The sequence below is a fragment of the Malaya genurostris genome, chromosome 2 (genome assembly GCF_030247185.1).
Source record: "Malaya genurostris strain Urasoe2022 chromosome 2, Malgen_1.1, whole genome shotgun sequence".
In the NCBI taxonomy this organism is placed as follows: domain Eukaryota; kingdom Metazoa; phylum Arthropoda; class Insecta; order Diptera; family Culicidae; genus Malaya; species Malaya genurostris.
The window spans coordinates 260,488,375-260,506,300 of NC_080571.1; the positions used below are offsets into that span (position 1 = coordinate 260,488,375).

The 17,926-nt window shown below is 38.3% G+C and overlaps 2 protein-coding genes across 2 annotated transcripts in view; one reads left to right on the forward strand and one right to left on the reverse strand.

The window, feature by feature from the left end:
* Nucleotides 1–17,926, reverse strand: part of LOC131429205 (uncharacterized) — a 443,882-nt gene that overhangs the window by 315,604 nt on the left and 110,352 nt on the right. The gene's annotated exons all lie outside the window — the stretch shown is intronic.
* LOC131429711 (uncharacterized) overlaps nucleotides 1–17,926 on the forward strand; it is a 128,957-nt gene that overhangs the window by 62,466 nt on the left and 48,565 nt on the right. Inside the window, exon 10 of the mRNA XM_058594024.1 lies at nucleotides 4,139–4,398. Coding sequence (XP_058450007.1) covers nucleotides 4,139–4,398 — 260 coding nt within the window. The remainder of the gene's footprint in view (nucleotides 1–4,138; nucleotides 4,399–17,926) is intronic.

Here is a 17,926-nt window from a genome sequence, read left to right on the forward strand (position 1 = left end):
CTTGATTTGGAAAATTCGTCTACATATTTTTGAATGCAAAAACTGGATAAAAATATTGAGTTCAAATTCCGCATACGGATTGTATTGTATTGTAAAAATCTCTTAAAAGCATTTTTATTGCTTTAAACGAAAACATTGAATGTAGAAACCGGATGAACACATTTGGTAAACCAATAGTATATTTTAACTTTTTTTCCTTATCTTACAATCAATATCAATACTTTTGTTCTTGGCAGCCTAATACAATCATCAAACAATTTAACTAACTATTCTTTCCATTCCTAGGCCGAACTATGTTCGAACCTGTCCGGGGTCGGTACTGATGAATGAATGATTTACCAGTACCAGGACTGATCTGACAGAAACTCTTTGTACTATTTCCGCTGATCCCGATCAGTCACGGAGAGCAGCAACCCCATATTTTTGCATTGCAAAACTCGTGTCCGGTTTTTGTACTCAATGTTTTAATCCGGTTTCTGCATTCAAAAATAATTTAATGAGTTTTTAATTTTTTTTTATTCTACCCCTCAAATACCTTTTTGTACCAAATAATGCAGTTTAAAAAATAATTGCCACTTTAATTGGCCCTAATCTAAAACGAAGTCTTTGATTCTAATACTAATACTAATAAAAAAATTCTGAATTAGTCAATGGCGACGTATTGGTTTGATATCTACGCAAGCAGTTAGATTCAATTTAGTTTCAAGCAATTTTATTAAAAATACTATAATTTCACGATTGAATACGATAAGTTCCTTGAAATGACTGTTGAATAAGCATTCTAGTTTTTCCACATTTTGCCTAAATTTGTACTATTTCCACGACATCCGCAGACCACTTTTTAAATAGCATCGAAGAGTGCCCTGCCACTGTTGGCACCAGCAGCAGTTTATGGCAGTGCTGTTCGCGAATTTCGATTAACAGCATCATAAAGTTTAATTAGAATTGTGAAACGGAAACCGACAAAAGTCTGGCAGTTTTGAGAAATAAAAGCTGCTTGCTCAAATTTTAATCTCTCACTCCAGTGGAAGACCGGAAGACGGCTAACGGTGAAAATTCTGCGAAAATAAAACGATTCCGATCGTTTCAAGATGATTACGGAGCCTATGAAATGCCGGCTTATGGTGCAGTATAATATTTCACGCCTTCCGACGGGTTTCGGACTTTAAGCTTTTTACTGTTTTTTTTTTGTTCAAGCGAAGAGGTGATGCTATCATTGCGGAACTAGATGGTTTATTGTTTGCAATGCCAAGTGTCTCGAGCGATTGAATACAAAAATCGGTTAATGGATGATTTCGTTCCATTTTTTTCGTGCAATTTTGTTCGGTGCAAAAATTAAATTAGTGCCAAAGTTCAGACTTAGATTTTTAAACGAAGAGTACTAAAAAGTTAGGAAACCGGTTAACTTTGGACCACAACCGTGGAAATCAGAAGCAACATGAAGAAAATTTCAATTTCTATAATTTCATCCGAAATCCAAACACTTCAACATATTATAATTTCCAAAAAATTCAGATTTCATAGTTTTAATGCTTAACCACTGTTCTAGTTCTGTTAAAATTGAGAAGAGGAGGGCGGATGTTCCCTTGAAACAGATTATATAATGCTGGTCTCTAGTAGAGTGAAAATTAACCGTAAAATCTTTCATTCGAGCTCAAGTTTGTGAAAATCGGTTCTGGCAGTTCTGAGAAAAAGAAGTGAGTTCCGTTATGAAATTTTTGTATATTTGACCTCGTTTCTCCTGAACCAGAAATTAGACCTGGCCAAATTGTATCATAGGCTTTAAGACTATGATAACTTTCATTCATAATTAAACATCTTTCATTTATATTTAACATGGATTAGATCATTGAAATCTGTTGAGCGATCCTTATGAGAAAATCGAGAGAATAGTCTGTATGTTTTGCACAATTTTCCCATTTATTTCAATAGCAGATCATGAGACAATCAGATCTTTCATTTGAATCAAAGTTCAAGCAAGTCAGATGAGTCATCTTTGCGAAATCGGAGTTCGTTTTATTTTAGAATTTTTGGTCAGTACTTTGTGAAGAAAAAGTATCCTACAGCATAATATTCATAAGCATATGAAAAAACACTTCAACAAAAGGTGGATTTGAAATTCGACTTAAAGATACAGCGCAATTATTATTTGAAACGAAAGAATCAAAGTCTAGTTACTATAAATACTATACTATAAATAATAAAAGGAGTTACATAAGGAGTGTATCGAAAATAAGCTATACACATACATTTGTGTTGTACGCATGTATTTGTGATGGTTTTTCATGCTCAGATCACAGCATGCTGTGCGTTTGGCTGTCAGTTTTCGTTTGTTCACTTGTTTGTGCGGTTGAAATTCTGCGTTTTCAAAATATTGCGTATTGAAAAGAAAGTGAAAATTAAGGTTCTAGATACTAGTTGTTTTTCTGATTTTGATTGGTTAAAATTTGGTACAACTAATCGACTGTTGTTTTAACTAATCTGTCATTTTTGATTTATCGTGCTGGCAGCTTAGCAACGACACCCAACAAGTAATGAAATGTTTCAGTTGAGCAATGCCAAACACCCTGAGCGAACAATGAAACGTTTCAATGAGATGTCACTCGTGCAATTGAACAAAGACACAATCCCAGCAAAGTTACTTGTATGCATGAAAGCAAAAAAATGTCTCAGTTGTTTCAACCAATTATTCAGTTATTTGAACTTAAAACGCCAATTGCAATAAATATTTTTTACTGTTAGCCTCTTCAGGGGCAGCTAATCGTTCACTGCTTGAACAACGAAATTTTACCTAATTTACTGCTTATATCTTTATCACTAAACTCACAAAGGATATGGAAATGAACCAAATGATTACAATTCTCAAAAGAAAACTCACCAGAAAAATGGTCACAGGGAATTAGGAAATTTTTTCTTCACTTGCAGAATGGCTCGCTGGTAAACCTAATGCTACAGATACACTTTCAAGAAAATACAAATAGTACCACTTCACTTTAGCAGCAAATTTTTAAGCGTTAAGCGGTTTTAATAACATTGACATGAACTGTCCTAGAATACATTACTCTCAGATGAAATTAAAACATTTATACTGTAGGAATATCTATTTAACACATGGAAAACTTGTTTTACAATTAACTGTTATATTCTTCTGCATACTTTCACTTACATAAAACGACCACTACGTAACTAACATAAATGACGCTCATTTACCATTGAAAATTTTCAATATGAAACGCTTCTGGTGAAATGAAGAGGTTTTTTGTTCTGCCTTTTGCTGTCTTCGTTCTCCGCCAAGTGACAGCATTTGAATACAACAATTTCGGTTACCTGAATGGTTATGTCAAAATCAACAGATATGTTAGTTAAATCAACAACATTTTAGTTGAAACCAGGGCGTGAAACAACAATTGCAATATTGTAATTTTGTGATCTGCGGGTTCTCCGTGTATGTTCCTGTGGTTTGAAGTCAACCATTTTTACACTACCGGAATTATAAATGCAGAAATCTATCGATCTGAGTGTCTTCAGAAGAGATTGCTGCCTTTATATAAGAAGCATAGTACACCTCCACTGTTTTGGCCGGATTTAGCGTCGGCTCACTATGCCAAAACAGGTCCTAACTGGCTTGCGGAAAAGGGTATAAATTTCTTAGAGAAAAATATCAATCCACCAAATTGCTCTCAGCTTCGACCCATCGAATGTTACTGGGCAATCGTGAAGAGGGTTTTCAAGAAGACTGGTAAGGCAGCTGGAACATGCAGGAGTTCAAAAAAATTTGGACTCAAGCGTCCAAAAAATGCGATGCAACACTTGTCCGGAACTTGATGAAGAGAGTTCGATCAAAAGTTCTAAAATTCGTGAAGGAATAACTTAAATTTCATCCGGTTTACATTATGCTCAAGTTTATTCTCGTACAATAAAGGATCAATTTTTAGTTGGAATAAAATACCGTTTTTTTATGATAATTTGAAAAAAAAATTGTGGATAGCTTATTTTCGATACACTCCTTAGTATACGGAATATTCAACTGCACTTTGAATTCAAGTACGAAAAAAAATTCATTAACGTATGAGAAAGTCATCATGGCTCCGATGAGTGAATTAATAACCTTATTCCATTTTCCCGGTCGATCACACAGGGACTATTTTGGGCGCTCGCTTGCATTTGGCTTATCTACGAAGACATCAAAATACCGCACCTGAAGGGCGAAGCGTTCAAAGGAAACTCGAGCTACGAGTTCCTCTACACCAATTACATCCCGACGGAGTTCCTAATTAGCGGTATCGTATCCGGCCTGCTGACAGTGATCAACGTAATTTGCATCTTCATTACGGCCATTATTGTCCTGAAGATAAAGGAAGTGGCTGCCCCTTACACTTCAAGCCCCGATCTGCGAAGGTAGGCTATAAATTTATCGTCACGCTTTGAACTTTGATGGGATTAAATGCGAGCAATGTTTGAACACTGTGCTTTGTGCGTTTCCGGCGCAAATCAGACATCGGAATGACTGTTAAATAGTTGCATCACAATAGTCGCTAGTAGTAGTAATAGTAGTAGAATGCAAACGAAACACAGTGGTCATTAAATTTAGAACAGTTTTTTTAACCCCTAGAGAAATGAAGCGCCAATTTTAACAAAAGAGAATTCGTCCGATCGATGATTAAACTCGACCGACGCTCGTTATCAACGAGCAGAAAAATCATCCATGAATGAACTTCCGGCCAGTTAGCAACGTACTGCACCCGATCCGACGGATGCTAGGGGGAAAAAAAATAATTGTCCGGAATATAACCGATGTCCGTGGGCCGTGCCCGTAGACTAGATATCGTGTTCGCATCTAAATTGATGCAGCTGTAACAAATATTCTCCGAATTTATATCCGTTTGGTAACAATGAAAATTGAGGCATGTTTTTCAATTAAAACCACTCGGTGCCAAACGAACTACATTGCACGAATTGATCCGTAAAGTGGTGGAAACGTTTGTTATCCCGTTTTCCAGAGCATTTTAGCAGGATACATTTAAAAATTTAATGAAACCAGATTAATTTCATTTCATTTTTTATAAATTTTATTTCGTTTTCGGACAACATATTGATCAATGAACCGATTAACAAATCTTATATGTTTATATCGAACAAAATGATTGCTAGTGTTATCTGTCTCCAATGGACAAAATAGATCACAACTGCTCGATTGTTGCAGTGTAGATGTACGCTACATTTATTTATCAATATAGATTTCTCACATCTACAGAGTGGTTCAGATGGCACAGCATTTACACGGGTTGGACAGACAGTTGCAGTCTCGAGTTTTGTATCTAGTTAATATTTCATTCTTTTATTATTATGAACCTGATCTTCGTTGAGTATTAATATAATTTTCCAAAAAAAAAAAAAGTGGGGCAATCTACAAAAGGTTTGGCCGTTTTTATAAATGAATCTCTTTCAATCTCGTCAGTGAATTTGGTCAGAATTTGTAAAACTCCCCTACAAAAAATGACAATGTTTAATTTTTGTTAAAGCTTTGATAATTTGGTTCATTGTGATCATTGAAAAGAAACAATGAAATGAATTTTTTTCTAAAACTTATTTTAAAATTATGTTTAACGTTAATTTTTCAACAAAACCATACTACTGTTGGCAAAAAAGTAAGACTTTGTTCACGATTTCAAAGTTTATTTATTCTTCTAAATCTATTTCGTTACCCTCAAATTACCCTCCCCCCGTTCTTTTCCAATCCTCGAAACAGTTGTTAAAGTCAATTTCAGGAATAGCTCTTCAATTGACTCAAAACGGTTTCCCCGGAGCGGTCGTTTGAGTTTACTGAATATCCAGAAGTCACACGGAGCTGACACAGGCGAATGCGGTGCGACCCATATTTTGGATTTACTGACCCTTTCCGATATTCCAACAATCCCAGTAAGATATCTGACTGTTAATAGGCGATTCTCGAGCACCAATTCCTTGATTTTATAGACGTGTTCACCGTCAGTTGATGTTGATGACCGTCCTGGACGTGGTTCGTCCTCAATGCGTTCTAGACTCTCTTTGAACAACTTGTACCAATCAAAAACTCTTGCTCGCGACATACAATTATCACCGAAGGCCTTTGGCAACATTTTGAACGTTTCGGTACCAGAAATTTGATTCCGCACACAAAATTTAATAAAATTTCTTTGTTGAATAATTTCACTTATTGTACAAATCGACGATTGCATATTTAATACTTTAGAAAGACAGACGTATACTTTTTTTTTTGGTTGGTAAACGACTGGACAATGCGCAATTCAGGCCCCAATGTGGTTCTTAGCCTCTTGTCCAGTAACTCCTATCCCTACCTCCCCGCGGTGCCGGCTGGGGTACGAGCAACCATAGGAAAGATCGGGTAACCAACCCCGGTGGGACCTTGGTCGTATGCTGACAGGGAAGGGGGTCCTCTTTAGAGGATGTCGGAGCGTCTGTACTCCATGTTAGGAGCGGCTTCAAACAGCGTCTGTTCTGGTATCCAGCGGCTGAGTATGAAATGCTGTATCCCATCCAGCTAAATCCAAGGTGGCAACCCCACCAACGGGATCGTCCTAGTGCTAGTTGGGACGTTAAACAGAGCAAGCACGATGATCCTCCGGCGAGACAGGGGGTTGGCGCAGGCCTAATAAGCCGCCCGTAAAACACCTATTACGAATGATACAGGAGAGAATACGACCCGGAACAATCGGCATAGACCCACGCAACGAAAAAAGGACTACGATTGGAAACTTGGAACATGGAACTGCAAGTCGCTAGGTTTCGCAGGCTGCGACAGGATAATATACAACGAACTAAATCCTCGCAGCTTCGACGTCGTAGCGCTGCAGGAGCTTTGTTGGATGGGACAGAAGGTGTGGAAAAGCGGACATCGAGCGGCTACCTTCTACCAAAGCTGTGGCACAACGAACGAGCTGGGAACTGGCTTTATAGTGCTGGGCAAGATGCGTCAGCGAGTGATTGGGTGGCAGCAGATCAACGCTAGGATGTGTAAGTTGAGAATTAAAGGCCGTTTTTTCAATTACAGCATCATCAACGTGCACTGCCCACATGAAGGGAGACCCGAGGACGAGAAAGAAGCGTTCTACGTGTAGCTGGAACAAGCCTATGACGGCTGCCCACGCAGAGACGTAAAAATTGTCATCGGGGACATGAATGCGAAGGTAGGAAGGGAGGCAATGTACCGACCGGTAATCGGGCCGAACAGCCTGCATGCCGCATCGAATAACAACGGCCAACGGTGTGTCAACTTTGCGGCCTCCCTAGGAATGGTAGTCAGAAGCACCTTCTTTCCCCGCAAGGATATCCACAAAGCCACCTGGAGATCACCTGACCAACAGACCGAAAACCAAATCGACCACGTTTTGATCGACGGAAAATTTTTCTCGGACATCAACAATGTTCGCACCTACCGCAGTGCGAATATAGATTCGGACCACTACTTGGTTGCTGTATGCATGCGCTCAAAACTTTCGACGGTGGCTACCCAACGTCGAAACCGAACTTCGCGGTTTAACATCGCGCGGCTCCGGGATACTGGAGTAGCCCAAGATTACGCGCAGCAGTTGGCAGTGCAACTACCAACGGAAGAGCAGCTTGGTGCAGCTACTCTTGAAGATGGCTGGAGAGACATCCGTTCTGCCATAGGTAGCACTGCATCAGCAATGCTAGGTACGGCGGCTCCGAACGTGAGGAACGACTGGTTCGACGACGAATGTGAACAGTTAGTGGCCGAGAAGAATGCAGCTTGGGCGAGCAAGCTGCAACACCGGACGAGAGCAAACGAGGAGCGATACAGACAGGCGCGGAACAGACTAAACTCGGTATCCCGTAGAAAAAAGCGCCAGCAGGAAGACCGAGATCGCGAAGCGATGGAACAGCTGTTCCGTGCTAATGACACAAGGAAGTTCTACGAGCAGGTGAACCGTTCGCGCAGAGGCCATGTGCCACAGGCCGATATGTGCAAGGACACCAACGGGGATCTTCTCACGAACGACTGTGAGGTGATCGAGAGGTGGCGGCAGTATTTCGACGAGCACCTCAATGGCGATGTGGCGGAATACGAAAGTAGCGGCGCGGTAACGAACTTGGGAACGCGTGCGGAGGACGATAGACTGCCGGCCCCAGACCTCCAAGAAGTGGAGGAGGTGGTAAGCCGGTTGAAAAATAATAAGGCCGCTGTCGTTGACCAACTACCAAGCGAGCTACTAAAACACGGTGGTAATGCACTAGTGAAAGCACTGCACTGGGTCGTTACCAAGATCTGGGAGGACGAGATTTTACCGGAGGAATGGATGGAAGGAATCGTGTGTCCCATCTACAAAAAGGGCGATAAGCTGGATTGCTGCAATTACCGCGCGATAACTCTGCTGAACGCCGCCTACAAGGTACTCTCCCAAATCTTATGCCGTCGACTTTCACCGATTGCAAACGAATTCGTGGGACAATATCAGGCAGGATTTATGGGCGAACGCGCTACCACGGACCAAGTGTTTGCCATCCGCCAGGTGTTGCAAAAGTGCCGCGAATACAATGTGCCCACACATCACTTATTCATCGATTTCAAATCAGCCTACGACACAATCGATCGAGAACAGCTATGGAAAATCATGCACGACTACGGATTCCCGGACAAACTGATACGATTGGTCAAGGCTACGATGGATCGAGTGATGTGCGTTGTTCGAGTATCGGGGATAAACTCGAGTCCCTTCGAAACTCGCAGAGGGCTACGGCAAGGTGATGGCCTTTCGTGTCTGCTATTCAACATTGCTTTGGAGGGTGTGATAAGAAGAGCGAGGATAGACACGAGTGGCACGATTTTCAGAAAGTCCGTCCAGCTACTTGGTTTCGCTGATGATATTGATATTATAGCACGCAACTTTGAGAAGATGGAAGATACGTACATCGGACTGAAAGCTGAGGCCAAGCGGATCGGACTAGACATCAATGTGTCAAAGACAAAGTACATGAAAGGCAGGGGCTCGAGAGAAGATAACGTCAGCCACCCATTACGAGTTCTGATTGGTGGTGATGAAATCGAAATGGTCGACGAGTTCGTGTACTTGGGCTCACTGGTGACTGCCGATAATGACACCAGCAGAGAAATTCTGAGACGCATATTGTCAGGAAATCGTGCTTACTTTGGACTGCGCAGGACGCTTCGATCGAGCAAAATTCGCCGTCGTACGAAGTTAACTATCTACAAAACGCTGATTAGACCGGTTATCCTCTACGAGCACGAGTCCTGGACAATGCTTGCGGAGGATCAACGCGCACTAGGTGTTTTTGAACGGAAGGTGTTGCGAACCATCTTCGGCGGAGTGCGGATGGAAGACGGTACGTGGAGAAGGCGAATGAACCATGAACTGCACCAGTTGCTGGGAGGACCAACCCTCGTCCAAACGGCCAAGGTCGGGCGGTTACGGTGGGCCGGGCATGTTGTTAGAATGTCGGAGAACAACCCGGTTAAAATGATCCTCGACAATGATCCGACCGGTATAATAAGAAGAAGAGGCGCACAGCGGGCAAGATGGATCGATCAAATTGAGGACGACCTGCGGACCCTTCGCAGCTACCGAGGCTGGCGGCGAACAGCAATGAACCGAGTTGAATGGAGACGCCTCCTGTATACAGCAGAGACCCGCGTGGTCTACGACTGAAAGAGTAAGTAAGTACGTATACTGAACATTAATATATATTTTGACGTAACTCTTGAATCAGATGTCACTGACAGTCATACCAACCTAGAAAAAAAAATTTCGACGAAGAAGTCCTACTACTTTTTGCCCACAGTAGTACATTCCTTCAACAAATAAACATATTTCAATCAAACTTTCACTGATCACAGATAATGCCACAAACATAAACTAATTGAATAAAAATCATGAAAGAAATTTTATTTCAATAATTATTCGTACCAATTTTTGAAAACAGTTGATTTTTTCCAATGTTCTGAACCTTAAAAAATCTAGAACGAATATCATAATACAATAGAAAATCGTAGAATCTGAATCCGTTGAAAAATTTGTGTTGAAAAGTATGACTCGAGGCATGGTGTTTTCACACACGCTGGGTGTTATGATATGTTTCCATATTTTGCGAAGATCCAGAACATTGAAATATTTGAATTGTTTTCAAAAATTGTATAAAAATTTGTCAAAATCATAACTTGTATACAATAAGTTTAAGTTGGTGGTATTATCTGTGATTTGTGAAAGTTTCATTCAAATATGTGTATATGTTAAGGAATAGTATTGCTTTGTTTAGAAAATGACGAAAAATTTGTTTCTTTTGGAAAACTATTTTAATGATCAATGAGAACTAAATTTGATAAATTGGAAAATAAATGCATGAAATATAAAGTCATTTTTTACCGGGACATTTTGCGAATTTTGATCCAATTGGCTTATTCGATTTGAAGAAAATGGCGAGTGGGTGATGTCACAGACATAACTGTAGGACGTGAATACGAATAACACTGACATGATTCTCTCATACTTCCTAACGTAGACGATCGTTCGTATTAGTTGATTAAGTGAATTTTGCAACTTTTACTGCTTCGTTTCCATAATTGTAACGGTGCATCCTGAACTAAAGTACAATTTATTGACGACAAACATCTTCTATCGTACAATTAAATAATACGGAGCAAATAAGAGTAAGAAAATACAACAAACTCTGTTACAAGGACTGAACACAAAAATAAAGGAACAGAATTCATTTCTTAGATCCAGTTCCAGAATCCAAGTTTGGAATTTAGCATTCAGCTCTGAATTTAGGGATAAAATTCTGTGAAGTCAGAAGGCAGTTCCAAATTCAGGCTTGGAATCTACATCTAACATTTTGTTCCAAAATCCATATCTAAATTTGATATAATTTATTTTGTTCCATAATTCTGAAGTTCGAATCCAAAAATCATAATTTTTGACTCGAATTTTGAACATAAATCAAGGCACTATATTTAATTTCAAAATCTAGTCAGGAAACAAGTTCTAGAATTTAGAAATGCTATTCACCCAAGTAGCAAACATTGTTCTAGCATAGTATTTATTCACTCTTCTCGCAACGATTGTGCGATTCGAAAAGCGCAGTATGTTTGTATGATGTGCAACAAGTTTCTTGTTTGATATGTTTCATGGCAGTAATATTTGTTAAGTAGAAACCGAAAATGAAACTGTTCAAATGAACTTATTGTAGAATCAGTTGAATAAACCGATGTGGAACTTGATCCTTTTAGGTTTTTGATTTGGTTTCACAAGCAGTAATATAAATGATATTCACATTTGTTACAAAAACATGTAAAATCATTTGTCAAACATATCTGACATGAATAACCGTTGTGTAGCAATTGTGAAACATGCCAATTTGAACAAGTGTTAATTGCTACTTGGGCAGCTATTGATTATTCATAGATTTTTTTTTTAATTCTAGTTATAAAATGTTTAAGAATTCAGTTCCAGAGCCCAATCCCAAAGTCAGTTGCCGAATCCAGTATTCAACCAAGTGCTTGAGCGGAAGAAGACTAGTGTTTGTTGTCTGATGAATAGAGAAGATGTTTTGATATATGATACCGGTCGTGAGGCGGCCTAGGATGTTTGATTTACGCTAACCAGACCCAGTCGGGTGGTAAAGTCGTGTCTATCACACTGTTTAGGGTGGCGAAATGGTAACGCGTATGCACGGATTGCATAAGAACGCAGGTTCGATTCCTGTCTCTGAGCGTATCTTTTTTCAAAAAATCATCTTTTCTGTGAGTTTTTCATCCATTTGGCTTCTCCAATATATGTTTCCACTTAGTCAGCGAAAATTGATAAATGGTTTCCAGTTCATATATTCCACTTGCTGTTAGAGAAAGAATCGATAGGAGAGATGAAGAACTATGCAATCCAAAGATGAAATCCACTATTAATGGATACGTTAAAGCTTATAGTAAATAGGACTCTTGTAACTACCCTTATTTAAACTTATTTTGCAATATCTACATTTTAACTATGATTTGCATGGCAATGAACCCCGACAAATCGCACAAATATCTCAAATTTCGTTCGAATACAAATAGTTCATTAATTTGGAAACACATTTTCTAATAATGAAGAAATAGGCCAAATGAAGTTGCTTATTGCAGTTATAAAATATACAATAACTAGCTGACCCGTCGAATTTCTCCCAAAAATTATTTGTTCGAATTTATGTTTTCGGACAGCAGAATTGTCAAACGACTAAGTAGTTAACGTTTATCTCCATTATTTTTCTGATTACTTAACTTACAATCAACGGAATTCGACACACATTCGCGTGATGGCGTGGACTGCTCTGATTTTGCACTTTCGAGCAGAAATGCAGTATTCTGACGGTGTTTTATTGCCATTTCTGATCGAAAGTGCAAAACCAAAGCAATCCACGCCACCAGTGTTTTTCAATGAAAAACGCCATCAAACTTGAATGTTAACCCGACGCAACAGAATAAACTTTGAAGCAGTTCCTTGTACAGATTTTAAGCACCGAGAAAGTTTTCTCAGAACTTGTTATGTATATTCAAGTTGCCAAAAAGTGCCACGCGTACTTTAGAGCTCTAATAAAGTAGATATTGTTTAGGTACCAGGCCCGTGTGCTGGGGGGGGGGGGGGTTTAGGAATTTTAACACTTACGCCCCATCTCCCCCACCCAAAGGAAGATTTATCAGCATTAAGTTTCATGAACAATAGAGTACCTATTATATAAAAGTGTAAATAACTTGACTTTTCCTTCAAATTTGTGCGCCTTCTCCACCCTTGAATCTCCACCCCCCTTGAACCCCCTCCCTCTTGAACGTCTGCCCCCTTCTTTTGAACCCTCTCCTGAAACCCCACACGGAACTTTTGGTTGCTTAGAGAGACGTCGCTTAAATTTTAATTTGATATTTATCTTGCCAATTTGAACATTCCTCTCAAAATATGAAATATAAAATGGTAGTATAAATCCATTATGTGATCATATTGAACATTGATATCTAATGGCCACTTATTATGTGAGCTAAATCGTTAGAAAGTAAGGAAAATCTATTAGTTTGACATTAGCGCTTCTACAGAACAATCTTTTCATTGATTCAATCAAAAAATTTCTGATTCGTTAAACTCGCGCTTACGATGAACCAACGATGACTACGATCTAGTATTCTTTTCTTCGACGTCCAAACACTTATGCAACTCGTTGCGCGCCAAACACAAGTGGAGGACACTTAGAACAAAGTGCCAATCACACATTTACACAATGCGTTGGTGCATTTATCAATATTGGCACTTCCGTTTTAATACAGTTGCACAGTTGCGGCACACAAAGGGCTCAGTTTTGACAAGTAGCTGTTTCATGGGGCACAGCATGGCACACTTAGACTCACAGTATATCACGTGTTTTTTAGAGGCACAATATAGTTTGTGCTAAGCGACTCTCCCCTTGGCCAAACATCAATCGTAGATCTAGCAAGCATTGGAGACTTTTTCAACGGAAAATTCCATTGTCCATACAAAGCAACTTTATGGATTTTTCCCACTTTTCCGGCAAGTTTTCCTAATTTTTTTGATCAAACAAAAAAAGAATCATGTTAATCCATCCATCCGTTCTTACGTGATGCGATTACAAAGAATGATATCTGAATTTATATATATATATATATATATATATATATATATATATATATATATATATATATATATATATATATATATATATATATATATATATATATATATATATATATATATATATATATATATATAGATTAATTTTTCAATAACAATCCGCTTAAAAACGAAACGAAGTAGTACAATTTGTGCGAAATGTACCAAGTTTCTCTGTTCATCTCTGATAGTACTTCCACCGGTATTATTTCAATAACATTGAAACGTATATTTGATTACCAAATATAGTAGACTACGATATTAAAAAAAATCGCTAATCCTAATTGCTCTACAACGATTTGTTTGAGTCTTTTTAAGACGTAGAGCCGTCTAGAACTAGTTTTAAATTTGATCAGGATCTAACGGGGAAGAATGACATGTGAAAACCGCAAAAATATTATCGCAGAGACGGGCTCGAACCCATAGCTAGCTCCCAACCGGTGAAATTGTTTTGCCAATCAAACTACCCTGCATATGAAAACACATGAATAGAAACCTCAATTGACTAGATTAACCAAGCATGCTTTGCTTTACATGGCCACCACAGCATTCGATTATAGTCCTATCTCTATGGTAACACAGTCAACGGAAAACAAACACACACACCGCGTCAAAAGCCTATCCTCGCTGTTCTGCCTTGCCGCCAGCCACCGATTTTGAGATTTTGTTCTCTGTCTATTTTCCTGCCTACGGGGTAGCTCAGCGTCATCATCTATTTGATGATCTCAGCAGTGATCTTATGGCTATAGCCGGCTCGTAAACGACAGCGCTTTCTCCGAAAAAAAAAACTATATTCTATGGTATGAGAATTGAATTTTCCGTACAGAAGTGTTTTATCTCTTTTGCGGATCACTAAGAATTTTATGGTCGACCCTATGCACATTATTGCTTTTGGCTAGGAAACTTTATATTTCACAAATGAAATTGAAAGTTAATTGTTCCGTTTGAATTAATTTCCTACACTTTTTTTACACGGAGAGGGAGTTACTATTTTAGCAAAAAATTAGGAATTTAGGAATCAAGCTGTATAGTTCAAGCAGAACTAATGATTACTGTAAAAACGTTTATTTATAATTTCTAAAAAAATTACTTTTGATATATTTTTTTAAAATTATTGAATGCATCTGTTTCGAATTTTTGTAACTCGGAAATTGTAAACTGTAAAAAAAATTGTGTCTAAGAATAATTACCCAAAATATATGAATTCTACAGATGACATAATTCTACAAGCGATAGAATTCATAACTACTTAATTTTTCAATTTTTTTATTCGAATTCGAGTCATGCAATTTTCCACATAATTTTGCATGCTCTTGATTATAAATTTGTGTGAAATACGACGCTCCACTTATGTGCATCTCAGAAGATGTAGAGTTAGGAGTTTTTTTTCGAATTGTGTGGTTGGTACACTAATAAAATATACACTGGAGAAAGTTGAACACTTTTGCCAGATTTGTAAAGCTTAGCGAAATAATAATGAGATCAAATAAAACCCAAATCATTTATTTTGCTTTCAGTGTATTTGTTTTCCATTTAATATTCCATTTAATGATTCTGAACCATTGCGAAATGGCAGCGGTTTTTGGTTGCGAACATACTATCTGGAACAGTCTTTATTAATCATCTATCTTTTTCCTGAATGAACTACAGCTGCTCATTTATTCAGTCGCAAATCGATAATTTTTTTTTGTAAAACAAATCTACTATACTCGTATAGTGAATCATTTTCATCTCAGATTCCGTTCCATCTGCAGAATGGTATTTACAGCAAACAATATATTCGATAAACATGTCACATTGAGTGTTGGAAAAAAAAAGTTAGGTATAATGAATGTACTAACAAAACACAAGCCAAAGTTACGTCGGAAATGTAGCAGAAGCCAAAAAGTTTCTACGATCAAAAGTCAACAAACGGCTGTAACAATTCATCACCATCCGCTAACCTGATACTTCATTCAAAGCATACCTTTTGTTACAAATTTTTCCTTGGTTGATAATTTACGTCGCATTTAATTTTACCAACTTCGTGGCCGATTATGACAACCCGCGTTGTTTAGGCGTTCCAAGTTCCTGGTAACGTCACCACCACCACCACAACCACCACCACCACCACCAACGCCCGTCTTATTGATGCCGTGACTAATTTGCGCTTAGTTGGTGTACCAGAAAATCAAAAGAAAACTCTTCACACGACGGTTGAGGTTGAGGTTTGAGAAAGAAAACACATTTCAGAGCTGTTTCCATTGCGGGTGAAAGCCGGCAGTTCTGAGTTATGGTTTTCATTTGCTTCCAACGGAAACAAAGTCTAATCTCATTCCAGCGAATTTTCATTCGTCTCTTCTGGTTTGATTCGTTCTTTAAGGTTGCTAATGTAAGTAAATTGGAAAACTTTAGTCATCCGTTTGTCACATCGAAATTACACAAACTACGGAATGAAAGGAATTGGATCCCTAAAGCTCGAGTGGAGCCACAGTGTCATGAAACAGAATGAGCAATATTTTTTTTGTTTCATCTGGTTTTATTCGGAAACTACCGGAGTTTAAGTAAAATCAGAATCGTAAAATATTGATGATGCAAGCAAACCGATTGTTTCAATTTATAAATCAAAGTTGTTTGGAACCAAGTTTCACCAACTGAAGAGGGAAAGATTTTGCCTGGAGTAATGCAGTATTTCCTCGAAACAAACTCCCCTGGATCAGATTAGGACTCTAACAGACATTGGAATGGTCGATAAACTCGTTTGGCTTAATAGTCTTCTTTGAAGCTCGTTAACCGGTACAAAAAGATCCCAACATTATATCAAAGAGTTGGAATACCATTTGCTGCTGCCATACGCAAATACATCCTGTTAAGTTATGAAATCATAAAAACCCTATTCAAATGTCGTCCTTATTCTCCTGACATCGGACCCAAACGGGGGGGAGAAAAACTTCAACCACCCGGGTCAGGTTATAAAAGTGCGCAACTTTTTCTACTTCAATCCTTTTATTGTACTTACCGACGGGAAATCGATTTATTGAAATAATATTTCAACATGAAGCTTTGCTATTTTTTCTTGTACCATCAGTAGTCGCTATACATTTCGTTTTCAATTTCTCACCCGATGCCCCATAGATGACTAACGGGATTCTTCTCTTTCTGTTGAACGAAGCAGAATGAAGTTTTTTTTCAGTCCGCCCCCTCCGTTACGAACGAAACAGTTTAGATTCTTCCGTTGAGGATTCTTTATTCGTAACAGTGGAAACAAACTAACAACTTATCGAACAATTTCCACAAACACTCGAAAGTGAAATTGCGGATCATTTTGTTTTTGGTGCTTAATTCATTTGAGTTCATAACTAGTTTTGAACTACTTCTGCGATAGTACGTAATGAAACTGGATTGTTTCAATGTCGGTATCGATTGGAAGCTTTCATTTCGCACCTTTGTTCCTAGTCTTTTTCAACGAACCAACTTGACTTATATTTAGGGGTAATCAATGTTCCGTTCCGAATTTCTATACACACTTCTAAAAAAAACCCTGTGATTTTACATCTAGTTAGATTCACATAAATAGAGCGTCGTAGTTCATGCAAATTTACGTACAAGAACATTCAATATTGTGTCTTAAGTTCCATGACATTAAATTCACTGAAACGAAAAAAAGAATGAATCCAGATAGCGACCACCGCGACTTGAACCGGGAATCATTGGATCACAAAGTATGTCTGTTAATCGATTGAGCCACAGAAACACACATCTGCTTCGCTGGTTAAGGGGCATTTAATACAAGTTACAGACGAAACCAGTAAAATTCATGCTAATCTAACAAAAGTCATAACAAATGAAATTATTCGTCAACTGTCAAATTAGGTCTTTATGAATTACATCGTATGATCGTATGAGGGACTAAATCACCTGTAATTTTTTTTGTGTGTACTCATGGGACATTAATGCGTGGAATAGTGATATACTGTCCATCAAGTCTTACTTACCATATCTTCGTATATTACTTCAATATTTGCAGGTTTGTTTAGCAAACGCTTAACGTTTAACAGTGAAACACTGAACAATTGAGCAAAACGCATCAATACTGATTCTGGTTTGAAGAGCAAAATTCCTATTAAAACGGAGAACTTATGCATACGAAACTGTCGTTTCTGTTTGAGGAGATCTTGATAATGGCATGGATAACAACGATCATCAAATATCCTCAATATATAATTTTATCTACTCGAATCGATGGTATCAAACAAATTAGTATT